We start from the raw sequence: 25,820 nt of genomic DNA, 5'->3' as shown, positions 1-25,820 counted from the left end.
ATGTAAAAACTCACTTAATGTAATATTTAAATGTGTAAACCCACTAATGAGTTGAGTTTGTTTAGCCTTATAGGCAAATACAAAAACCAAAAGATCCAGGTCCTACACTAACAGTGTTTCTGGTGTATTTTGGATTTTATCCATTAGACGGTGCCACAGCCTTTGTGATGTGTCATACTGTCAGAATACAAGCAAGATTTTTGATATAAAAAAGCTGCCTAACATGAAGTGCTGTAGTTACATTGCACATTTAACCTGCAGATTAAATGAACAAATGTAAAACATGATTGTATATGACATTTTTACAACATGTGCATGTTGAGCACATGAGTTTTACAGGCCTTTATCTTTTTGCCATTGGCCTTATGTTGAGTGTTCTGATCAAGTAATGTGGATGTGGGCATGGCGGTGTGTTTGGTGTGTGAGATTGATGTGATGTAGTTACAGTGATCAAATATTTGTATCATAGTTAACGTGAACTTTGGCTGAACAGTTACCGATGTCCATGAAAAGTTTTTGCATTAGCTCAAGTGGACAGTACACTTCACTCATTTGGGATAGTCTGTGTTAAGGCACTGTTGCAAAGGTATTAGCAACATATTTTAGATCGTGCTCCTCCAGTACAACAGCAACATCGTCAATCTCTTTTGCCAGCAACTCTAGCTTGCTTCAGCCTTTCTCTGCAACAAAGAAGGTGAATGGTCCCTCCTTTTGTAGCCTGTTATGATTGTCTTTCAGGTGAAATGTAAGTCCAAACAAAGCTGCTGCTCTTCTTGTTTGAAGACAAACTGCCTTTGTCAATTAGCATTTGATAAATTAAACTGTTATTTAGAACAGAATTTTATTGAACAACTACTCCCCACTGACAGTTCTGAGTGGTTTAAGAAACTGCAGTTGGCACGTGGGCCGTAGTTTGGCCACACTCTCATTTTGTGTAGCACATTCATCAGAAAGACACAGACATCCACCTTGGAAGTGATGTTAAACAGATCAGCTGAATGATGTTTAGACCTCATGAATTGTGTTAAATGTTTTATTTAACCTGATGTTTTGTTCTCCAGATCATTGAACTGGGTTCTGTGTGCAGAACATACAGAAGGACACATGGCTTGTACAACACAGTCGGCCTTAGACTACGTCAGGGGTGCCAGAGTCCACCTTGAGAGAGATTTAAATAATCTCTCAGGTTGTGGAGAACTTGAAGCAGCAAGGAGTTTTTAGTGCTATAGAGGTCAGCAAAATACAGACAGAGAGAGATGACTGTGATCAAACAGGAGAATACTGGACTCAGTCACTAAGAAGGGGGAAGCGGCGTGCTACGAGTTCCTCAGGATTATTGACGTGATGAGGAAGAGGACCTTAGGGAGGACATCCCTTCTCCCTGAGACAAAGAGTTCAGCTTCTACTGAGACCAAGAAGTTTGACCTGCATAACTGGATCAGCTGCTTTTCTTTCAAGGACGACACACAGATGGATATAAACTGCTTACAAGGTATTTTGAATTCTGATTGATAGCGTGTCACATTTTTATTATTTATCTAGCTGATGTTATATAATGCACTTTAATGTGTCTGTATAAATATGTATCTGTCATTTAGTGTGAGGGAACAGCAGTTAATTTACAGTATATTTATTTACTAATTGTTGTTTTTATTTTAGGCTCAGGGCCGTGCCTCAGATATCAGGCGAAGTTAAAGTCAAAAGCACAAAAAATATCAAATGAGTTTTGGAAGGCAAACAAAAATCTGTTTGAAAGAAACAACAAGCCTGATCTGTCGTACGCTTCACTCGTGTTAGACACACAAGAAAGTGTTTCTCCATCTAAAATAAAGAAGCTGAAGAGCAAGAAGAGCAAGATGAGTCGCCCTAAAAAGCTGAGGACATACATCCCTGAGGACAGACCAGACATTTCCCCCAGTGAGCTGCTGAAGACAGATAAAAACATCCTCTTGGTTGGTAAGCCTGGAATTGGAAAGACAGCACTCACTCACGAAATGTTGAAACTTTGGGCAGAAAGAGACAACAAGGAGCTCGACTACATGTTCTACTTTGACATGAGAGAAACATCCCACATCATGATGGCCAAGAGCCTGGAGGATCTTCTTTTCAGTGTGATCAGTGAGCCAGATGAAGGCAAAGAAGAGGTCTTACAGGACATAAAGAAGAACTCTGACAACGTTACACTCATTTTTGATGGAATCACAGATCTCTCTTCATCAGTGGTGAAGAGGGTTGTAGAGAAGGACCTACTACCTGATGCCAAGATCATCATTACATGCAGACCAGATGATGCAGAAGACCTCCTTTCTGGGGACTTCCTCAGAGTGGAAGTGAAAGGCTTTAGTGAGCAGACCATAAAAACATACTTCCCTGCAACTCTAGGAGAAGAACAGGAGAAGGTTTTGAGCAACCTGGAGTTGTTAACTCTTTGCCATGTCCCAGTGTATGCACTGATGGTGGCTGTCTGCTTTTCATCAGAGACACCAGAAGACTCTCCACAGCCATGCACTGTAACTGAAATCTACATCAATATTGTTCGTCATTGCCTTCAAACAATCAGCAAGAAAACAAAAACCAAAGATCTAAATTCATTCATCAACAACAAGAGTGAAGAAATTCTGTCTCTGGCCGAGTTTGCTTTTAAAGCCACTGAAGGAAAAACTGTGATCTTGAGAGAACTGCCTGTGAAGACAGCTGCGTCCTCTCCTTCCTGAAACCTCTTGTTATCAAAGTGGCCCCCACTGAGACAATCACCACTCATGCATTTCTCCATTACACAATGCAGGAGTTTTTTGCAGCACTGTGGCTGCTGAAGAATCCAGATAAGATCGGGGATGTTTTTCAGCAGAGCCTCACTGAGGAGAAGAAACACATGAAACATCTGATCCCTTTCATGTGTCGACTGCTGACTGACAAGAGACCTAGTTTGATGAAGCATCTGATTCCAGCTCAGGAGCTCAAGAACACGTCTGACTGGTTCTTCGAGGAACTGATAACCACATTTTTAGAGGCTGACACAGAGGACAGTGGACTTGATGTGGACATACTGTTCTTATGTCAGTGCTTGTATGAGTCCCAGTGTCCTGAAGCGAGCATCAGCTTCCTGGAGAAACTGGACTACGCTCTTGATCTCAGTGGAGAGAGTCTCGAGCCTTACCTTTGCTCTGCTGTGGCCTACGTGGTCACTCAGTCGAAGGAGAGGAAAATATGGCTGAACCTGGAGGACGTCATGGTGTCAGAGCAAGGAATGAGACGACTGTTAGGATGCCTTCAAAATGTCCAGTGGTATGTGTGAGCGTGTGTAGAAAGTGTCAAGTTACTGTTTAGGTTACCACATATCTAATTAAGTTGTAGTTTGGCTTTGTGCCTAATTAATCAAAGAGGTAACGAGGATGACTAAATAGTTGAACAGGATAAGTGCGTGTAAAAGATGGATGGAAAATGAAGTTTGGAACTTCTGCTGTAGCTTCTTTAACATAAACAGACTTTATTTTATGAAACATTACTGTTACTCTACTCTATTACTTTTTAAATGAGGAAATTGTCTCTGATTATTCTTAAATTACAGGTGTGGTCCTCTGCCACGGCAGCTGTGGGAGATTTTCCTTCTCAGTGAAGACAGATGGCAGATGAACCACATCAGCTTACTCAGCCTGGATGGAAATCAGTTGCACCTTCCAGTTGAGGGTAAAAGACGGCTGTTTGAAAGAGCAGTAAAAGTCATGCAGAAGATCACTAAACAGCTTAATATCTGCCTCCACTGGGACAGGAAAACTCCTGCCTGCCAAAGTCTGTGCGAGTCTCTCTTAGAGGCTTTGCCTATCCACTCACTCAGGTATGTAGCTTTTGTTTTTGTGTGATGCTTATTCCACATTAACTTTTATCTTTTTGTAAAACCGTTAATGTTGAAATGAAAATCCTTTTTTTCAAGCCTTATTTCATGGTCAGATCAGACCTCCAGTTTTGCATGTGATACATCATAAAAAACCTGTCCAGCACCTGGACTCTAATACTAAATATTATAAAGAGAAACTGGCAGACTGCTTACGTATCTGTTTGAACCGAAATAGTCAAAGTACATTTTCAGCTCAAGTAGACAGAAGAAACAGGAGGTTTAATCAAGCTAACGGGAATGTAGAAGCAGTGTCCAAATCATCCAAGAAGGCAGTCCAGTGCACAAACAGTAACTCCAAAAGTCCACAGACGAAAGGCACTGGTGGAAACAATCCAGAAAAATAAGACAATCAAGCTATTGGGAAAACACAAGAGCAGGAAGGGAAGTAACCAGAAAATGAGAGGAAAGGAAGATGCCACAGTAAGACAAAAAGTAAAGAACGAATGAAACCAGATGAAAACAATTACAGAGAATGAGAAACAGAAAGTAATTAACAGGAAATACAAAAACAAAAACCCCAAAACATGACACAAATAGAAGAAGTATCAATGAGTTCATGTGGCTCAGCAGAGATCAGCTGTAGCAATTGGTAAACTTCTAATGAAGTTAATAGTTAAATTGGCCTCATTGTGTATGATGAATATCAACTTTGATCTCTTGTGATGCCTCCCAGATGGGCTTCCCCTTTTTCTTTTGTGAAATAAATATTGCATTTACTCTTCATAATTAGCATCAGCACAGTGTGAACGTTGTATTTGTTTAGAACTGTGTATGCTTAGATTTCAATTAAATACAGTTTAACAGTACATGCACTGTTTGTCATGCAGCTTCAGGAGGACCTACAGAGGTTCAGGATTACAAGACCAGCAGCAAAGCCAGGGGACACTGGAGAGGGAAAAACAGGAGCTGTTACTGGATTTATGCCTGAGAGCAGCACTTTACAAAGGAGAGAGCTTTCAGAGAGTAGTGAACGAACTTCTCTCATTGTTTTCTGTGAACACTGACTTACATAACATCCTTCTTGATTTTTATCAACACGTCAAGAGTAAAGAGTGTTCAAGTGTCATTCCAAAACTGAGAGCACTTTTCCAGTCATCTCCTGCAGTCTGGTCATAAACCTCTCAGAGAGAAAGACCTCCATCCTCCTGGAAGTGCTGAAACTCCAACCAGAGAAGAAACCAGTGGAGCTGACAGGCTGCTCAGATGAAGAGAGTGAAGTGAGGAGTTTCCTACAGTGTCTGCCTTATATCTCACAGCTCAGGTAAATAAGTTGTACTTCACATGACTTCAGTGGACATTTCTGGAAACTTTTTGGAGCTAATAGATTAATAAATTTACATTTATTCATTGGTGGTGATAAATGTTTGGGTAAAGTTTTCCTTTCAGCCACTCTGTTGGTTCACGAGTGGTATTCCAGTCTAACATACACATTTCTGGAAACTGGCCAAAGTAAATTTCCTCCATGCAGCTTTGAAAAGCAACATTACAGTAACTTTTGTTCAACAGAGGAGAAATGGAAGAAGAGAGTATGTCTTTGGCTTTTTACCTGTTAACATCTTGGCTTTTCACTGGTTGTGACATAAGTGTAGTTCTAATACAAAAGATGTGAGTTTTTTAGGAGCGCAAGTTACGCACACCCTGGGGGCTGAGCCCCCTGTCTTTCAGTCCTACTGACGTCAGTGTGAACAGCCCAACCACGTTGAATCTGATCTCTTCCAGTTTGGATTTGGGCCACTTTCATATGTGGTCTAAATACGATACAGGTCTGAGTTTTTGACAAGCAGTCTCAATCTGGAATTCATGCTATCTGACGTTACTCTATAGCAGCAATTCTGCACTAGCCGGAGCTGTTGTGAACGAAAAAGCTCCAGAAAAACCATTACATCACATGTGGTTCTCTTTCTCCTTGTCCTTGTTATCATCTGCATCGCCGCAGTAAAGAACCCATGACTGATGTCAGCTTGGCTAACGTCCTCCTCTCACCCTCCTCCTCTGTGGAGTCTGGAGGGCAGTCCAGGACATAATGGTGCGTTCCATTTAACATGGGAAGTCGGAATTTCAGAGTCTGAAATTTCAAAGCCCCCTTAAGTCAGATTGCAAACTTGAAAGTCGGTAGACGGCACTACCCCAAGTTCAGTTTATTAGCACTTCTGTGTACTTGTGTCCTATAGAACTTTTTGTACACAAAGTGCCGTCCAACTGCTGTCAGTGTTTAGTGTGAGTAAATACCACACAACGCATTTTGTATCAACCGGTGTAACCATGGCAACCAGGCTAGTTGTAACCAACGGCTGGCGGAGCGAGGTTTTCCGATTTGTAACTGGAACGCCGTCAACTCGGGTGTGACGTCATTCTCAGCTCCAACCTTCAACTTCCGAGGTTAAATAGTTTTTTTGTTTTGCTTCTGTTCTCACCAGATATTTTAGTGACTTTGGAAAAACAAAATTTGTGGGCAGAAAGAGACCAGCTCCATAAGATCTCACACTGGGGAAATTCACCTGTTACAGCAGCTCCTGATAAAACAGATAAGAAAATACACATTCAATAAAAGAAAAGAAAAACACAGGATATAACAGAATGATACAAATAAGTGTAAGAGTTATGTTTACACTATATACACCTTACATATCCAGATGTGATTGATATTGAACATTGGACAGGTCACAGCAGGAGGTAGTTGCACTGTGTAGAAATACATATAGTTGCACTGGACAAAATATATACAGCAGTGTAGCTTAGTGTTAGGCTATAAAAATATGGCTATGGATACAGTGGGTACGGAAAGTATTCAGACCCCTTTAAATTTTTCACTCTTCGTTTCATTGCAGCCATTTCCAAAAATCAAAAAAGTTCATTTTATTTCTCAGTAATGTACACTCAGCACCCCATCTTGACAGAAAAAAACAGAAATGTAGAAATTTTTGCAAATTTATTAAAAAGAAAACTGAAATATCACATGGTCATAAGTATTCAGACCCTTTGCTCAGTATTTAGTAGAAGCACCCTTTTGATCTAATACAGCCATGAGTCGTTTTGGGAAAGATGCAACAAGTTTTTCACATCTGGATTTGGGTATCCTCTGCCATTCCTCCTTGCAGATCCTCTCCAGTTCTGTCAGGTTGGATGGTAAACGTTGGTGGACAGCCATTTTCAGGTCTCTCCAGAGATGCTCAATTGGGTTTAAGTCAGGGCTCTGGCTGGGCCATTCAAGAACAGCCACGGAGTTGTTGTGAAGCCACTCCTTCGTTATTTTAGCGGTGTGCTTAGGGTCATTGTCTCGTTGGAAGGTAAACCTTCGGCCCAGTCTGAGGTCCAGAGCACTCTGGAAAAGGTTTTCGTCCAGGATATCCCTGTACTTGGCCGCATTCATCTTTCCCTCGATTGCAACCGGTCGTCCTGTCCCTGCAGCTGAAAAACACCCCCACAGCATGATGCTGCCACCACCATGCTTCACTGTTGAGACTGTATTGGACAGGTGATGAGCAGTGCCTGGTTTTCTCCACACATACCGCTTAGAATTAAGGCCAAAAAGTTCTATCTTGGTCTCATCAGACCAGAGGATCTTATTTATCACCATCTTGGAGTCCTTCAGGTGTTTTTTAGCAAACTCCATGCGGGCTTTCATGTGTCTTGCACTGAGGAGAGGCTTCCGTCGGGCCACTCTGCCATAAAGCCCCGACTGGTGGATTGCTGCAGTGATGGTTGACTTACTACAACTTTCTCCCATCTCCCGACTGCATCTCTGGAGCTCAGCCACAGTGACCTTTGGGTTCTTCTTTACCTCTCTCACCAAGGCTCTTCTCCCCCGATAGCTCAGTTTGGCCGGACGGCCAGCTCTAGGAAGGGTTCTGGTCGTCCCAAACGTCTTCCATTTGAGGATTATGGAGGCCACTGTGCTCTTAGGAACCTTAAGTGCAGCAGAAATTGTTTTGTAACCTTGGCCAGATCTGTGCCTTGCCACAATTCTGTCTCTGAGCTCTTCAGGCAGTTCCTTTGACCTCATGATTCTCATTTGCTCTGACATGCACTGTGAGCTGTAAGGTCTTATATAGACAGGGTGTGGCTTTCCTAATCAAGTCCAATCAGTATAATCAAACACAGCTGGACTCAAATGAAGGTGTAGAACCATCTCAAGGATGATCAGAAGAAATAGACAGCACCTGAGTTAAATATGAGTGTCACGGCAAAGGGTCTGAATACTTATGACCATGTGATATTTCAGTTTTCTTTTTTAATAAATTTGCAAAAATTTCTACATTTCTGTTTTTTTCTGTCAAGATGGGGTGCTGAGTGTACATTACTGAGAAATAAAATGAACTTTTTTGATTTTTGGAAAATGGCTGCAATGAAACAAAGAGTGAAAAATTTAAAGGGGTCTGAATACTTTCCGTACCCACTGTATACTGTACAGGTAATATAGCAGTGTGTATAATATGTAGCATACCTACTTTACTATTTCATAAAAATTATGAATATTAATTATTCAGTAATATTGATTCATAAATCCTCAAGGCACCACCGGAAATTCAGTTCGCCCAGGGTCTCCGGACTCCCTGGGTAACGTTATGGGTTTAATAATTACACAATTATTCCTAGTGATCAGTTAGTAATTGCTTAATCATTTCTATAAAATCAGTCAGTCAATCTCATGTCGAAGGCGTAAATCCTCCGTTACAGTCACCTGGAGTTAAACAATACACACACACAGTTACTGTGATTTGGGTGAAATTTATTAGAACTAACTACGTGAATAAATGAGGTTAAATATACATCAAAGAAATAAACACTGGCTAAACAGAACAAAGTGCAGACAATGGGAATGGTGAAGGTCAATGTGAATTTAGTTATTGTGGAGAAGGATTTTAAGAGAGAAAGAGAACCAATAAACGCAAGTTATATGATAATAACTGAGTTAAATTTGGCTAGGAGTTTAGGCTGAAATGATTAAGGATTAAAGCTAATAGATTAAAAGACTATTGGACATTAACTCAACCACAGAATGCAGCGTGTTATATCCTTACTGCTTGTTGGTTTCTCAGCCGGATGGTGTTTGGGCGGCCCCACACTGTCGGAGTTTCGCGCGTTCTCGGTTGAGACGGCTTAACACGCCGTCTGCCGGTCGCTTTCTCTGCCAGGGAATTGCTCCGGAGGTCCGCCAGTTTGGCTGGTAACTTGGTTGAAGAAACTTGCAGTGATGGCTGTTAACCTTGGCTCGGTTCGTGGGTTTTGATGTCCTTTGAGCTGCTGGCATAACTAACCCACGTGGCTGGGCCCGAACTTTGGGGAAGCAGTAAAAGTTAACTTGACCGAATAAAGCTTAAAAGAAACTTGGTGATTCTTGAATTCAGAGTTGCACGAGTGAAACAGTCTGATAACTTTACAAACAAACAAAAGAAAAGAATAACTTCCACGAAGGTTCTCCAGACCTCGCTAAGTAAGTTACTCTGAGACATGGAAAACTTGAAAGTCGCGGCGCTCGCCAGGCTGGACTTAGGGCGTTGCTGGAAGACGGGGGACGCTCCGTAAACGTGCAGGGCGAAAACCAAGAGCGAAGAGAAGAGTTTTGTTTTCTGTGTCCCAGGAGGCTTTAGTTAAGGTCTCCTGAGAGATTTGTGTGTATTTCAATCAAATTCCTTCCCACAATCAAACCTTAAATGTCATAAACGGTTATACTGTTCTTAGTTTTAAGCGTTTATAAAAGGGAAACTATTAAGTAATCATTGTAACGATTAGAATGGTTACCAGTTAAACACATTTTCAGGATTTCAGAATGAAAGAAGCTCAACATTTCCTGGATAATATTGGCTGTTACACATTCTAACTTAGAGAATATAAGCAAGTTACACCAACATGGCATCAGATTATACAAAATAAAAGACAGACTGATACATTAAACCTCGGGAGACGCATTACATGTAATAGTACTTTTGTCCTCTGGGGGTAGCTCTGGTGCCATGAGAGGAGACTGAGATGACTGATTATTTCTCTAAAACAATCATTTGGTCAGGAAATTAATTATTTAACACATGATAATATTTCTATTACATGTTCTTTAACAAGAAAATATATAAAAAGGTGTTGAAGCATGGCATTAGTATAACATAAATTAAAGGATCAGTGAGTATTGAGAAAGATTAGAACACTGCAAATTAACTTTCTTTATGGATTCTTCTTTTGAACAACAACTGCATGGTAATATAACTACTCAAATGGAGAGACCTGCTAAGTAACTCAACAAAGATTATTTAATTAAACCGTAATTAGTTTGTGTAGGTTTTATGGCTGGAACTACCCAAGCAGCACTTGGGAGTGGAGCATACCTTTCACCCCCTCCTTTGGGGTACTTCAGCTGTCTCTTGAGGGTTGATATCTCAACCTACTTTGGAATCTCCAAATTGTTCGATATAAAATAATCAAACCCACACTGGCTGGTACACTACAAATAAATAATATTGCTATAAAGTGTTGGCTGATGTGCCAGAGACACAAACATTTAATCATTGCTGTGTTGGAGAGTGTGACAGCTGCTGGGATGAAGGAGCTGCTCCTTCTTTAATGTGTTGCAGCAGTCTGATGCTGAAGGAGCTGCTCAGAGACCTCACAGTCTCCTGCAGGGGCTGAGAGGTGTCGTCTGACTAACATGCTTCTCTCACCCTGCTCCTCTGTGGTGTCTGGAGGCCAGAACAGGACAGAACTAGTCCTCTGAACCAGTTTATTGAGTCTTTTTCTGTCCCTCTCTGTGCTTCTGGCTCTCCAACAGAAACTACTGCATAAAAACTGCAGATACCACCACAGAGTCATAGAAAGATTAGGCAACAAAACTACTAGATTAGGTTTAGTAAAGGATCATGGTCTGGGTGAAAACAACTACGTTACTCCAGTTATTTTAAAAGAATAAAGGTTTAGGTGTCTAATCCATCTATCCACCCCAAGCTTACCTAAACGTTTCTGTTAATTATCCTACACCTACTTTCATCAACAATGATGCTGAAAGGCTTCCAATTGCTTTATAACACACCAAGGGATCTTGACCATGTGTCCATATGTGTAGGACTTCAGAGTGAGAACAGGTTGAGCCTGACATTCCTGCTTCCTTCAACATTTTGTAAATTTAATTTAGTTAAAGTTTTCTAAAATCCACATATTTCCCTGTTAAAATCATTGTTACTTGAGTTTTAGGTTGATTGATTTTACTGTATTCTGCTCATCAGCAGGTATTTGTAGGATTTTAGCAGATAAACTCCATATCAGTAATGCACGGCTCTTTTTCTGCTGTTGACATCAGATCATAACAAAATGTTCAATTCCGTTCCAGTTCTCTCAGCTGTTTAGAGGCTCAGGAGAAGTCAAGTTCTTTGGGAATCTGTTCTGTGCAGCAGCAGAGAGAGAACAGCAGACAGGAGAGAAGATACTGGAGCTGTTATCATCAGTGTGCAGATATCAAACATTCCCTCTTAAAGAGAAATGGTGTGATTTCCTGCTGGACCTGTACTCTCATGATCCTAAAACGGGCTTGAGAGTCCTTCCATCATTACAGTCAGTTTTCCAGTCAGCTCCTGCAGTCTGGTCCATAAACCTCTCAGAGAGAAAGACCTCCATCCTCCTGGAAGTGCTGAAACTCCAACCAGAGAAGAAACCAGTGGAGCTGACAGGCTGCTCAGATGAAGAGAGTGAAGTGAGGAGTTTCCTACAGTGTCTGCCTTATATCTCACAGCTCAGGTAAATGAATTGTACTTACATGACTTCAGTGGACATTTCTGGAAACTCCCTGTTAGTTTGAAGGTAAAGTGTTCAGGTGATCAGTCCACATAAACGTTATATCACTCTGTTTAGTTTTATAGAAGACATTTTGATCTATTTCATCATCGTCATCACGCAATCTGTTCCTTTAATCTTCTCACATATGTCATGCTCTTGGGTTTTTGTGTGGTATTTTTCTGTTATTTTGATTATGTCCATTCCTGTTTTACTCTTTGCCTCTGTGTTTTTGTTTAGGTTTGGTGGTCACTGCCTCCTTGTTCTCTGTTGTATTTGGTTTCACATATCCTTGTGTATTGTCGCTAGCTTTACTTCCTGTTTATTTTGTAGTGTCTCACCTGTGTTAATTGCCCTGCCTGCTTGTGTGTATATATTGCCCTCAGTTCTGTGGGCTTTGTAGATCGTTGGCAGACTTTCTGGGGAAGACCTGGTCTGATTCGGAGAGATTGCATCCATCCCACTTGGGAAGGAGCAGCTCTCATTTCTAGAAATCTGGCCAAGTTTATTAGTGGACCAAATCCATGACAACCCAGAGTTGAGACCAGGAGGCAGAGTCGCAGTCTAACACACTTCTCTGCTCCTCCATTTCAGGAGTTACTTAGTGAAAATCCTATAGTGACGGTGTCTGCCCCCGACCATCGAAATTATTTAAATCAAAGGTAAACAGAAGAGGAGCTGTGCATAAAAACCTCATAAAAATTAAAACCACAAGAGCAATAGTGCAAACAAATAGGAGAGTTAAATGTGGACTCTTAAACATCAGATCTCTCTCTTCTAAAGGTGTACTAGTAAATGAACTAATATCAGATTGATATTGATTTATTTGGTCTTACTGAAACCTGGCTGGGCGATGGAGAATATGTTAGCCTAAATGAATCCACCCCTCCCAGTCATATTAATACTCACATTCCTCGAGGCACAGGCCGAGGAGGTGGAGTTGCAGCTATCTTCGACTCTAGCCTACTAATCAGCTCTAAACCTAAACTAAACTATAACTCATTTGAAAGTCTTGTTCTTAGTCTTTCGCACCCAAGTTGGAAATCACTGCAACCAATTCTTCTCATTATAGTGTACCGAGCACCTGGTCCGTACTCTGAATTATCTGAATTTGCAGAGTTTTTGTCAACTTTAGTCCTTAAAACGGACAAAGTTATTATTGTAGGGGATTTTAATATTCATGTGGATGTTGAGAATGACAGCTTCAGTACTGCGTTTATCTCTTTGTTAGATTCCATCGGCTTCTCTCAGAGTGTTCATGAACCGACTCACTGTTTTAACCACACCCTCGACCTTGTTTTGGTATATGGTATTGAAATTGAACATTTAGTGGTGTTCCCACAGAATCCCTCTTTGTCCGACCACTGTTTGATAACTTTTGAGTTTGTATTGCTGAACTACACGCCATTGGGCAAAAATTTCTATACAAGATGTCTGTCTGATAGTGCTGTAGCTAAATTTAAGGATGTGATTCCATCAGCTCTAAATTCATTATCTAGTCACAAAGTAACGGAGGACTCCTATGCTAATTTCAGTCCCTCCCAAATTGATCATCTTGTTGATAGTGCTGCAGGCTCGCTGCGAATGACACTCGACTCTGTAGCCCCTCTAAAAAAGAAAATACTAAAACAAAGACGGTTAGCTCCATGGTATAATACTTAGCATTTTGATTTTACGATTCCTGGACGAAATCACCTGCCTGTGATCAAAGATAGTGAGAGCAGCTGATGTTGGGGAGTACAGACAAATGTGTGCTATATCATTATTGAAGCAGTCAAAAACAACCTCTTTGCAACCAAAAGCTTTGGCTGTTTTGGCCAGTGGTGGAAAAAGGATTCAGATCCTGTTTTGAGTAAAGGTGCTTTCAGACCAAAAGCGAAGCGAGCGTTAGGGGCGGTGAGTTTACATACAAAGTCAATGTAAAGACGCGGAGAGACGCGATTTCCTGTCGGGCGGGCGAAGCGACGCGAAGGGTGCGGGGCAGAGCGGGGGATTGAAAATCTGCAGGCCGGCTGACAGCTGCTGAACTTGGGCTAGAGGAGCAGGGAACAGCGCTGCAACCTTCGGAGAAATAAACACCCGTAGTCGGTCGGATTCGGCTCTGACAACTATGCCGTTTACTCGCGGGAGGAGCTCCGAGTTAACGGTTTTTATTAAATTAGCTTTTTGCCTTAGTTTTTGGGATTTCAACGTTGATTTATCTTCACCTGAGCTTCTCAGCAGCTAGATTCCGTGCACATCCAGGTTCCAGTGTTGTTGTTAGCGTCGTTAGCTCTGTCGGACTACGACTTCATATTTATATAAAACCGGACAAAGCTGGACATTACTTGGAGAAAAGAAAGCAAGGAGGTTGAACTACCTGGTGAGTTCAGGAAACATGTGTCTGTAACTTTATTCCAGCTATCATTGTACTTTACTGTGACCAAGTTAACATAGCATAGCCCTGATCGATCCAAACTCTGTCTGTAATATGTACTTAAGTAGGGCCTACAGTCAGTAAATGTACTTTATCACTGTCCTCCACTGGGCTTGGCTTTGGCTACCTAAAACTAAGGACAGGACTTGAGATATGTTTCTGTATTTTGGCTCTGGACCAAAAGGGGGAATTTGGTGGGGCCGGGGGGCCGCTGCTGCACGTGTTTGAGTACTTCCTCCTCTAACAGATGTAATCTTACTCCAAACTTTTGATAAAACTTGAGAGCCCTGCAACAGACTACTGCATAGAAGACTGCAGATGCCACCAGAGTCATAGAAAGATTAGGCAGCAAAACTACTTGGTGAGGTTTAGACATAAATTATGGTTTGGTTTAGGGCTGAACGATTAATTGCATTTGCGATATTATCGCGATGTAATAAAACGAGATTTTCTAATCGCAAAGCAGTCTGACGAAGTTGATGTCTGGTCCGGTGTTGTCGGAGAATTTCTAAGCTTGTCTATTAAACACGACAGTCGTCACTCTGTTTTATTTTGAACCTCAAACTGATTATTTTTGTTTGCTCACTGGGACACAGAAAGATGGACTCCTAGGAGATTTGAACTGGGATAAGGACTTATTAATTGCTGGTTGAAATGTGGGTTTTGTACTGAGCATTTACTGTATAACACACTGTGGTCTGTAGGTAGGGCGACCTGATGATATATCATATTAGTTAATACCATGACTTGACTCAAATTATCTTTCTTAGATTATAATTTGATATATCTTCTCCTACATTGCTCATAATAATAATTCTACCTAATTTCATCATAACACAGGCCTGACCCACAAGAAACAGTGTAGTTCTATCTAATATTGTGTTGGTGATACTATACACTGATTTACTGCTTGTCCATTTTAAATAATACAGAAGGTAAAGAGCTTAAAAATTAATCGCATATTAAATTGCACTCGCAATATTGGTTTTAAAAAATTGCGATTTAGATTAAATTCCAAAATCGTTCAGCCCTAGTTTGGTTTTAAAACATCTACGTTACTTATGCAAGTTATTTAAAAAACTAAAAACAGTATCTCACAAGTGAGTACACCCATAACATTTTTGTAAATATTTGCTTATATCCTTTCAAGTGACATTTTTACTGAGGGGTGTCCTCACTTTTGTTGCCAGCGGTTTAGACATTAATGCCTGTGTGATGTGTTATTTTGAGGGGACAGCAAATTTACACTGTTACACAAGCTGTACACTCACTACTTTAGTAGTAAGTGTGATTTCTTCAGTGTTGTCACATGAAAAGATATAATCAAACGTTTACAAAAATGTGTGAGGGGTGTGAGCTACTGTATGTAGAGTTTTTGTTTTACATGAGAAACAAACATCAGTCTTCATCAGATTTCCTTTCAGCCACCCTGTTGGTTCAGGACTGGTATTCCAGTATAACATACAATCTTTAATACAGAGGAGAGGATACACCTTTGTAGCCTGACTTTCCTGCTTCATTCAACATATTGTCAAGATTTTAATTTAGTTAAACTCTTCTAAAATCCACATATATCCCTGTTAAAATCATTGTTACTTGAGTTTCAGGTTGATTGATTTTACTGTATTCTGCTCATCAGCAGGTATTTGTAGGCTTTTAGCAGATAAACTCCATATCAGTAATGCATGGCTCTTTTTCTGCTGTTGACATCATATCATAACAAAATGTTCAATTCTCGTTCCAGATTCTCTTGGCGGTTTAGAGGCTCAGGTGAAGTCAAGTTCTTTGGGAATCTGTTCTGTGCAGCAGCAGAGAGAGAACAGCAGACAGGAGAGAAGATACTGGAGCTGTTATCATCAGTGTGCAGATATCAATCATTCCCTCTTAATGAAGAATACTTGGATGAAGATGATGATTTCAAGGATTGTCAGAGTGGTTTCCTGCTGGATCTGTACTCCCACCTGAAGGACTGTGAGATTAAAACAGGCTTGAGGGTCCTTCCGTCATTACAGTCAGTTTTCCAGTCAGCTCCTGCAGTCTGGTTCATAGACCTCTCAGAGAGAAAGATCTCCATCCTCCTGGAAGTGCTGAAACTCCAACCAGAGAAGAAACCAGTGGAGCTGACAGGCTGCTCAGATGAAGAGAGTGAAGTGTGGAGTTTCCTACAGTTTCTGCCTTATATCTCACAGCTCAGGTAAATGAATTGTACTTCACATGACTTCAGTGCAGCCTTTCCCGGAGTTACATGAGTGAACTCACTGGATTGTGTTGGGTGTTTAATTTGTATGTAGCTTATAAACTTGTTGGTATTGAACGCAGTTCTTTTAATGCGAGTAAACACAACCTGCAAGGATTCACCTTAAATCTGGCTTACTACAGCAGCATGAACCCAAAGTAAACATTTTACTGTGGTTAAATTGTAATAAACGGATCAAAATGATGCTGACATAACTTCATCATGATGCTGATTTGCTAAACATATGACTTCATGCTTAGTCAGGTCCGTCAGCAAGATGATAAGCAAACAACTTTTAAAATGCTTGTTCTCTAAATGGCGTTTGGATCGATCAGGGCTATGCTAACTGGTATTGTAGCAAAGTAGAACAACAGCTGGAATCAAGTAACAGAAACACATTTTCAGATCTTACCAGGTAGTTCACCTTCCTCGCTTACTTTCTCCAAGTAATCTCCTGTTTTGTCCGGTTTCTATAAAAATATTAACAAGTATCACAGAGCAACTCGATGGCTCGCTGCAGCAGATGAGTGAAGATAAATCCACTTTTTATCCCAAATATTTAAATTAATAAGTTCATTTAATAAACTAAAAGAAGTCTGAGCTCCTTCTGCGGGTAAATGTCTCCTTTATAGACCTGAATCCAGTGCAACTGCATGTGTTTAACTGTCCAGAAACTCCAACGCTGCTCCCGGCTCTCTCCTTCAGATCTCCCTGTCACTCAGCAGCTGGGCGAGCAGAAGCTTTGTCCCTCAACTCTGCCTGAAACACGGCGATACACGAGAATGTTTCACTCAAATTAACTATGTTTTCAATATTGTACTACAGCCATAGGTGTCGCTAGACCCTTTTCACTGGGGCACGTGCCCCTGTATCCTTGTGCTGTATCCATGTGTTTTTGGACGTGTAGGGCTCCGCGGTCAAGTTAGCAACGATTTGCAACATCTGCAACGTCTGGTCAAGTTAGCAATAACATACATGCAACGTCGGGTTACACATTCAAAATAAAACTATTGGTTAATGTGAAAGGCACTTTGTTAATGATATGAAATGTAGCAAAAAACGAGTCAATGTTGAAAGCTGGTGATTATAACGGTGATGAGAGGATAGACAGGGGCTATCCTTTTGAGCACAAGAAGAGAAAATAACTCAATGACAGTGACTTTCGGGAACAGCAGTCAGGTAAACTTGTGTTCTCTTTTCTGAAAGTCTGATGTGAGCAGGTTCATGTGCAGCTGCAGGGAATCTCTCTAGTCCGTCTGTCCTGCTACCCAGCAGGGCAGCTCTGTCTGTGTCTTGGTAGCTTGCCAGACTGAACAATATTAGAGTGAAATACAACTGTTTATTACCTTTGATATATGAGACAGGCAACAATTTTTATGAACTGCAGCATGGAAATGATAACTACGTTGTGCGTGAACATGCGCTCATACGTGCGTGCATGAAAAGCGGTGAACGGTGCTACAGTCCACAGCTGGACCTTATTACATTCCAGCAGCGACATTAGTGGGACCAGGCCAGACAGAACACAGCTGTGATGGCACTCCTCACATCGTTTTAAAACGTGACAGTGATGATCTGTCTCTCAGTGAAGGTTTAGTTACAACTCTGGACTAACGCCTGATGGAAAGCAGTGGATTCACATTGACTATTAAATGTTGATTAGTGGAGCAGACTGGACAACATGGATGCACATCTCTCAGTAAATAATAAACATCAAATATTCAGTCAAGTCATGGTATAAATTAGAGCTGGACAATAAAATAACAATAATTATCACAGTGCGGTCCTTTCATCACTTCCCAGGAAACTCCACAAACGTAACCTATTGGCCTCAGGTGAAGATGCCAACGATGGTCGCTCAGTCATGGCCTCGGGTAGTCCTAACGACCATAACCGCTGTCGTTACGCCAGCCAGGACCACTAACGAACCAGCGGTACGATCCTGGCAAACGACCCCACTGAGGTTAAATAGCTGAGTTTCCCTGCCAGTCAGTCAGAACTGAAGAAGTCCTTTGGATGAGGGACGAAACGTCTTCCAGTATCTTCAACCAAGTCCAGTTGCCCTTGATTTTAACCTTCGTTGGATAACTATGACCTGGATGACTGAGAATCTTCACAGACATGCATATTTGTTGGAAAAAGAGTTTAACATTATTGTTTTGGATGTTCTACCTCAGATTTGTGAAGTGATCCACTGTTTGGCAAGTGATTTTCATATTCTGACCATAAAAGTGAAGAATAGTTTAAACCACAATTAACTATCTGATTACAGTTACATTGCATTTACTCATTTAGCTGACACTTTTATCCAAAGTGACTTACAATTGCTATATACAGTCCCCTCCAAAAGTATTGGAGCGGTAAGTCAGATTCCTTTTGTTTTTGTGTTTGGCTGAAGATTTAAGATCAAAAGGTGAGTATGAGACAAGTTCAGAATTTCAGCTCTCATTTCCTGGTATTCACGTCTAGATGTGTTTAACAACTCAGGACATATCAGCCTTTGTTTGAACCCACCCATTTTTCAAGTGAGCAAAAGTAATGGAACAAATAATCTTAAAGTAAATAACATTTAACATTTGGTGGCAGAACCCTTGCTTGCAATAACTGCCTCAAGCCTGCGACCCATTGACATCACCAAACTGTTGCATTCTTCATTTGTGATGCTATTCCAGGCTTTTACCGCAGCTTCTTTCACTTCCTGTTTGTTTCGGGGTGTTTCTCCCTTCAGTCTCCTCTTAAGGAGGTGAAATGCAGCTCTATTGGGTTAAGGTCAGCTGATTGACTTGGTCAGTCTAAAACCTTCCACTTTTCCCTCTGATGAAGTCCTTTGTTTTGTTGGCAGTGTGCTTTGGCTCATTGTCCTGCTGCATGATAAACTTCCTCCCCATTAGTTTCAATGCATTTCTCTGTAAATTGGCAGACAAAATGTTTCTGTCCTCTTAATTCATTCTGCTGCTGCCTTCATCAGTTCCATCATCAATGACATGACCTCCACCTTGCTTCACAGATGAGCTTGTGTGCTTTGGATCATAAGCAGTTCCTTTCTTTCTCCACACTTTGGCCTTTCCATCACTTTGCTAGAGATTAATCTTGGTCTCATCAGTCCATAAGATTGTGTTCCAGAACTTCTTAGCAAATTTCAATCTGGCCTTCCGATTCTTCCTGCTGATGAGTGGTTTGCATCTTGTGGTGTGGCCTCTATGTTTCTGCTCTCTAAGTCTTCTTCCAACAGTGGATTGTGATACCTTCACCCTGCACTGTGGAGGTCGTTGATGATGTCACTTACTGATGTTTTCCTTGGCCGACCTGTTGGACGTCTGTTGCTCAGTACACCAGTAGTTTCTTTCTTTTTCAGGACATTCCAAATTATTGTGCTTGCTATGCCCAATGTCTGTCCAATGGCTCTGGTCTATTCTCTTTTTGTTTCACCGTTTCAATACTTTTGGAGGGGACTGTATGTCGGGGGTTGGACGCCTCTGGAACAACAAGTGTCTCACTCAGGGACACTTGTTGGATGTCACAGAGGGAAGTGACCCTGGGTTTCTCACACCAAAGGCATGTGTTCTATCCACTGCACCATCTCCACCCCTTCAGCTTTCACTAAGGAGCAAAAGTCAGCCTTTAAACTTGATAGGAACCTAATTTGACATTTAACCTGATTAATTATTATCCAATCATATGATTTTTTTTTTTTTTTATCGCTTTAATAATTTTGTCTATCGCCTAGCCTTAGTATAAATAATATTTTAGCTTTGAAAATGTTAAAGGAAATCCGCGCAGCCAGTTTGAATGGGCCTGAAGCAGCTGATAATATTAAAATATTAGGCAAGTATTGATATCTATTATTTTCAGGGGCTATACTGAAGTTTGGCAGTAGGGTAGATTCTGGATCATAAGCCCGTACGAGCACAGTTGATCCAGATCCAGCACAGACCCAGTCCAGACGTCTTTAGCAGGTCACACAGACCCAGGTGAAACACAGGCAGCCTCAGCCAGTATGAGCACAGCCAGAGATGTACAGCCAGCATCAGACTTCTAGAAGAACTTTCCATTAATGCTTATAACAGACAGACAGTTTCATAGAGTTTTACAGAATGATGGATGTTAAAACTTGTGGTCCAGTATTTCAGCTTTGGAGCTGATTGATTAATAAATGTTTTGGGTAAAGTTTTCCTTTCAGCCACCCTGTTGGTTCAGGACTGGTATTCCAGTATAACATACAATCTTTAATACAGAGGAGAGGATACACCTTTGTAGCCTGACTTTCCTGCTTCATTCAACATATTGTCAAGATTTTAATTTAGTAACAGTCTTCTAAAATCCACATATATCCCTGTTAAAATCATTGTTACTTGAGTTTTAGGTTGATTGATTTTACTGTATTCTGCTCATCAGCAGGTATTTGTAGGCTTTTAGCAGATAAACTCCATATCAGTAATGCATGGCTCTTTTTCTGCTGTTGACATCAGATCATAACAAAATTTTCAATTCTCGTTCCAGATTCTCTTGGCGGTTTAGAGGTTCAGGTGAAGTCAAGTTCTTTGGGAATCTGTTCTGTGCAGCAGCAGAGAGAGAACAGCAGACAGGAGAGAAGATACTGGAGCTGTTATCATCAGTGTGCAGATATCAGTCATTCCCTCTTAAAGAGAGACACATGGATGATGAATATTATCAGAGTGGTTTCCTGCTGGATCTGTGCTCCCACCTGAAGGACTATGAGACTAAAACAGGCTTGAGGGTCCTTCCATCATTACAGTCAGTTTTCCAGTCAGCTCCTGCAGTCTGGTCCATAAACCTCTCAGAGAGAAAGACCTCCATCCTCCTGGAAGTGCTGAAACTCCAACCAGAGAAGAAACCAGTGGAGCTGACAGGCTGCTCAGATGAAGAGAGTGAAGTGAGGAGTTTCCTACAGTGTCTGCCTTATATCTCACAGCTCAGGTAAATGAATTGTACTTCACATGACTTCAGTGGACATTTCTGGAAACTTTTTGGAGCTAATAGATTAATAAATTTACATTTATTCATTGGTGGTGATAAATGTTTGGGTAAAGTTTTCCTTTCAGCCACCCTGTTGGTTCACGAGTGGTATTCCAGTCTAACATACACATTTCTGGAAACTGGCCAAAGTAAATTTCCTCCATGCAGCTTTGAAAAGCAACATTACAGTAACTTTTGTTCAACAGAGGAGAAATGGAAGAAGAGAGTATGTCTTTGGCTTTTTACTTGTTAACATCTTGGCTTCTTCACTGGTTGTTGACATAAGTGTAGTTCTAATACAAAAGATGTGAGTTTTTTGGGAGCGCAAGTTACGCACCCCCTGGGGGCTGAGCCCCCTGTCTTTCAGTCCTACTGACGTCAGTGTGAACAGCCCAAGCCACGTTGAATCTGATCTCTTCCAGTTTGGATTTGGGCCACTTTCATATGTGGTCTAAATACGATACAGGTCTGATTTTTGACAAAAAGTCTCAATCTGGAATTCATGCTACTCTGACGTTACTCTATAGCAGCAATTCTGCACTAGCCGGAGCTGTGGTGAACGAAAAGCTCCAGAAAAAACATTACTTAACATGTGTTTCTCTTTCTCCTTGACCTTGTTATCATCTGCATCGCCGCAGTAAAGAACCCCGTACAGAACAGAGCAGGCATGAAAATTACAGGTTTAGTCAGATAATAGATGGGCACTGAAGCATGGTGTTAAACAGGCCTGGAGGTGAAGACCGTACTGTTTATTATCAGGATGCAGCCTCTGCTGCTCTGTGTCGCCTCGCGCACACAAACACACACATGCGGGCTCACGCGCAACAAGCAAAATGAAAGCGGTCTGTAGTCTAACTGTTAAGCTTAGATTGCCCTGTATCCTCAATCTGCACATTGTCGCCTGCACTGAATCACGCAGACACAGAGGGAAGGAGGACAGGTGCTAGCTGCCTGATCTGCGTGGCTTCGTTGCCTGCCTGAACTAACCTGTGCTTGATTTGTGAACGTTGGTCAGAAATCAGGAGAAATGCGACCCAGTGAAGAAATTGTGAGAGGGCAATGACATACAGGAGTCTCCTGTGTAACTTGTGAGGGTTAGCAAGTAAGAGCTAACTGGAGCTAACCTTAGTGGCCTCCTTAGTTTGGGCCACATTTAAATAATAATGTGACTGTCAATTTAAAAAAATCTGATCTCTGCACTAAATTGGAATAGAGCATTACGGCCTGAAGTGTGAACGTAGCCTTAGATAATACTCGAGAGCCTCAAGACTTCTGTCATGGAATATATTAGTGTAGAGGCTTTCCAAATCTAATGTGACCAGAATTACATCATTAGGTAACTCTTTTAATGTTGATATATTGTTGATTAAATCAGTAGAGTCCTTAACATATGATGGAAGCCAACATATGGTTTCAGAAAATGATCAACACAGTGAGATAATGGCTCTGACAGAGACTCATCGCTGGCTGCAATAGCTCAGCCTTTGGGTTTAACCAAGCAAGTGGAGCAAACTGTTGCAGGCAGCATGATAGAACTGCTAAGCTGTGGCCTATCAGAAGGACTCGCTGCCTCCTGGAACTGCTCATAATTGGCTGCTTCAACTCACTTTGATTAAATTCTCAGAATTACACTACTTGTCAATATCATGATATTTAATTTCATTTACAAAAATGGTCAATATCATGATATTTCATTTAATTTACAAAAAATGGTCAATATCAGGATATGAGATTTTAGTCATTTCTCCCAGCCTTAGCTATGGATATACAGTCCAGGTAATAAGATAAGAAGTGACTGTTATAAGTGTTGGCTGATGTTACAGAGACAACAAACATTATGTTCAACGGCGCAAACATCTTTTAGTGAAATTTGCAGTTTTGGATCTGAAACAGGCCATTTATGTGATTCCTGATGCAGAAATGGTTTTAACTATTGTTTAACATTAAAAATTTGTGACCAATGTAGAGCATTTTTCTTGCACACGGATTTAATGAATGAAAACAACCCATAGAATGAAACTGTTATAACTAGAATTAATATTAGACTAGTGGTAAGCTGTAAAATACAATATGATTTGAAATGATTATCATTATAGTAACATTTTATAATTAACTTATTAACATTATTAGTGCTGGGCAACGATTAAAATAATAACACGTTAATGTGCCCAGCCCTAAACATTATACTAACAGTATACTATTAAATGAACTCTATTCTGTTCATTTAATGTTAAAATATTATACTAATACACTCATTTATACTAGTTCCTCCTCCAGGTTGTGGATTGTGTCTCTGCAGTGGACAGATGTAGATTTAACCATAGTGCCAGTATTTGCACCTTCTACCCGCCTCCTTTTGTTCGGTTTTACCTCACCGTCTCCTGCAGGGGCTGAGAGGTGTCGTCCATGACTGATGTCAGCTTGGCTAACGTCCTCCTCTCACCCTCCTCCTCTGTGGAGTCTGGAGGGCAGTCCAGGACATAATGGTGCGTTCCATTTAACATGGGAAGTCGGAATTTCAGAGTCTGAAATTTCAGATAACGCCCCCTTAAGTCAGATTGCAAACTTGGAAAGTCGGTAGACGGCACTACCCCAAGTTCATGATCCAAGATGGCTGCTCTGAGTATCAACAGCTAGTGAAAACTGTAGTTTATACTGTTTATTAGCACTTCTGTGTACTTGTGTCTTATAGAACTTTTTGTACACAAAGTGCCGTCCAACTGCTGTTTGTACACGTGTTGCTACAGTGTTTAGTGTGAGTAAATACCACACAACGCATTTTGTATCAACCGGTGTAACCATGGCAACCTGGCTAGTTGTAACCAACGGCTGGCGGAGCGAGGTTTTCCGATTTGTAACTGGAACGCCGTCAACTTGGGTGTGACGTCATTCTCAGCTCCAACCTTCAACTTCCGAGGTTAATGGAACGCAGCATAACTAGTCCTCTTATCCAGTTTAATGAGTCTTTACATTAAAATCGCCTTCTCGCGTTGTGTGTGAGTATGGAACGCTAAAAGGCTCACAATACACCACTATCCTACCTCGTTTTGTTTTTAAAAAATTGCGTAAAAAGCTTAGTTTGAACGGCCAGGACGCCGCTTTTTACGCTGCTAAAAACTATGCATTTTTCGTTGGTCTGGAGGCGGCGGAAAAAACGTTGCTCTATGTGCTCATGTAACGCCGCTTTTTTGGGGGCTCAGTGTCCCCAATGACGCTTAGTGTTAAATGATAATGAGATCCACCCTGTCTTTTCCAAAGCCAATCAGTTTGAACTGTTATCACCCAATCAGTAAATAGTGACACTTGTCACTGCTAATGACGCCGCCTTATAAGTAGAGTTGCTATTGGTTGCGGGTTCGCGACCCGTTCCCATCTCGTTTATTGCGGGAGGTTTTTCTGTTTTCTGTTACAATGGCAATCAGTGAAATGAAGTTGTAAGCAAACAAACCTTACTGTGTTTTCCTCTATTTTATTGACCTAATAGAACCAATCCAATATTAATGTACCGACTGTGCTTTACTATAAGGTGCAACGTCTGCAGGCTTGAGAAAGGAGGATGGTTGGTGTGTGCAACTGACTGTTCAGCAAATGCACAACAAATAAAAGCTTTGAATCTGCAGGGCCCTGTTTCAGAAAGCGGGTTTAGTGAAAACTCTGAGTAAATTGAGCCCGAGATTTCGCTTTCAGAGAGCGAGATCAGATTAACTCTAGGTATGTAACCCCGGCAACTTACGCTGTGAACCTAACCTGCTCGGGAGGAGATTTACTTCAACTAATGTTAGTTTCTCTCCAACTCCTCTCCTGCGGAGCTGGAAGCGGTGTGACAAAAGTGACATTTCCTCATTCATACTGTCGATATCAAATCACGGTTAAATAGGCTATTGGTTTTTTTTTTACCCAAACATGATCTTGAACATGACGCTTCATGCATCATGTTCAACTCTCTGACAAAATACGAAATGAGCAAGATTTTATTAATGGAACATAAACGTCTAAAACTTCACACTCAGTAATAGGTATAGGCCTACTGAGTTGGACTGTGGCTTTACAATCACAGGTCCATGAAGAGCCTAAAATGTGTCTAATCTGTTCGATTAATATTTTTATCTTCAGTTATTGTCACCGGCATTTAGTCCTGTCAGGTTCCAGCTGAATAAACAGGCCTGTAGCTGTTTAAAATGAACAACAGGCTGGAGGAGAATTCGAACAATTTATTATTCATTAAGGAAATTCCAGTCTGCTAAATGATGAATCAGCAACGCTGTATAAAATGTAATATTGTTAACGTATCAATCCTGCGTTTTATAGCCAATCATGGTCCGCGTTGGCACGCATTAATTTTTCTAGCTACACCCGATTAAAATAGAGGCTCTGCCTTTATTTACCCGTTGCCATGGTGAATTGTAGTATTGGAGCTCCATTGATGGCTTTTTTCCATCCCCACGCACGCGCTTCAGGCTCAACAAACTCAGAGTTGACTGAACTTATTCTGATCGGCCTGAAATGTAAAACTCGGAGTTCGTCAACCCAGAGTTCAGGTT

General features: G+C 41.1%; 3 protein-coding genes across 3 annotated transcripts in view; all 3 read left to right on the top strand.

Annotated features, from left to right (window-relative positions):
* The window catches only part of LOC119910112 (nucleotide-binding oligomerization domain-containing protein 1-like), a 1,078,472-nt gene extending 1,073,628 nt beyond the window's left edge, over positions 1-4,844 (top strand). The window contains exon 3 of the mRNA XM_038728552.1: positions 4,723-4,844. The gene's annotated coding sequence lies outside the window, so the exon portion shown is untranslated. The remainder of the gene's footprint in view (positions 1-4,722) is intronic.
* On the top strand, positions 1,271-3,822 carry LOC119908800 (nucleotide-binding oligomerization domain-containing protein 2-like). Its single transcript, XM_038726708.1, has 3 exons — positions 1,271-1,492; positions 1,660-3,285; positions 3,569-3,822. The coding sequence occupies exons 1-2, from the start codon at positions 1,345-1,347 to the stop codon at positions 2,712-2,714; spliced, it is 1,203 nt and encodes a 400-aa protein (XP_038582636.1). The 5' UTR covers positions 1,271-1,344; the 3' UTR covers positions 2,715-3,285; positions 3,569-3,822.
* The window catches only part of LOC119915596, an 89,549-nt gene continuing 66,508 nt past the window's right edge, over positions 2,780-25,820 (top strand). Inside the window, exons 1-6 of the mRNA XM_038735199.1 lie at positions 2,780-3,285; positions 3,569-3,835; positions 4,977-5,156; positions 11,228-11,614; positions 15,811-16,260; positions 20,803-21,087. Coding sequence (XP_038591127.1) covers positions 2,780-3,285; positions 3,569-3,835; positions 4,977-5,156; positions 11,228-11,614; positions 15,811-16,260; positions 20,803-21,087 — 2,075 coding nt within the window. The remainder of the gene's footprint in view (positions 3,286-3,568; positions 3,836-4,976; positions 5,157-11,227; positions 11,615-15,810; positions 16,261-20,802; positions 21,088-25,820) is intronic.

Source organism: Micropterus salmoides, unplaced genomic scaffold (genome assembly GCF_014851395.1).
Source record: "Micropterus salmoides isolate LMB-PRFRI ecotype aquatic unplaced genomic scaffold, ASM1485139v1 Ms_hic_scaffold_1, whole genome shotgun sequence".
In the NCBI taxonomy this organism is placed as follows: Eukaryota; Metazoa; Chordata; class Actinopteri; order Centrarchiformes; family Centrarchidae; genus Micropterus; species Micropterus salmoides.
The sequence above is the reverse complement of the archived record's forward strand: the minus strand, read 5'-3'. Positions and strand labels throughout refer to the sequence as shown.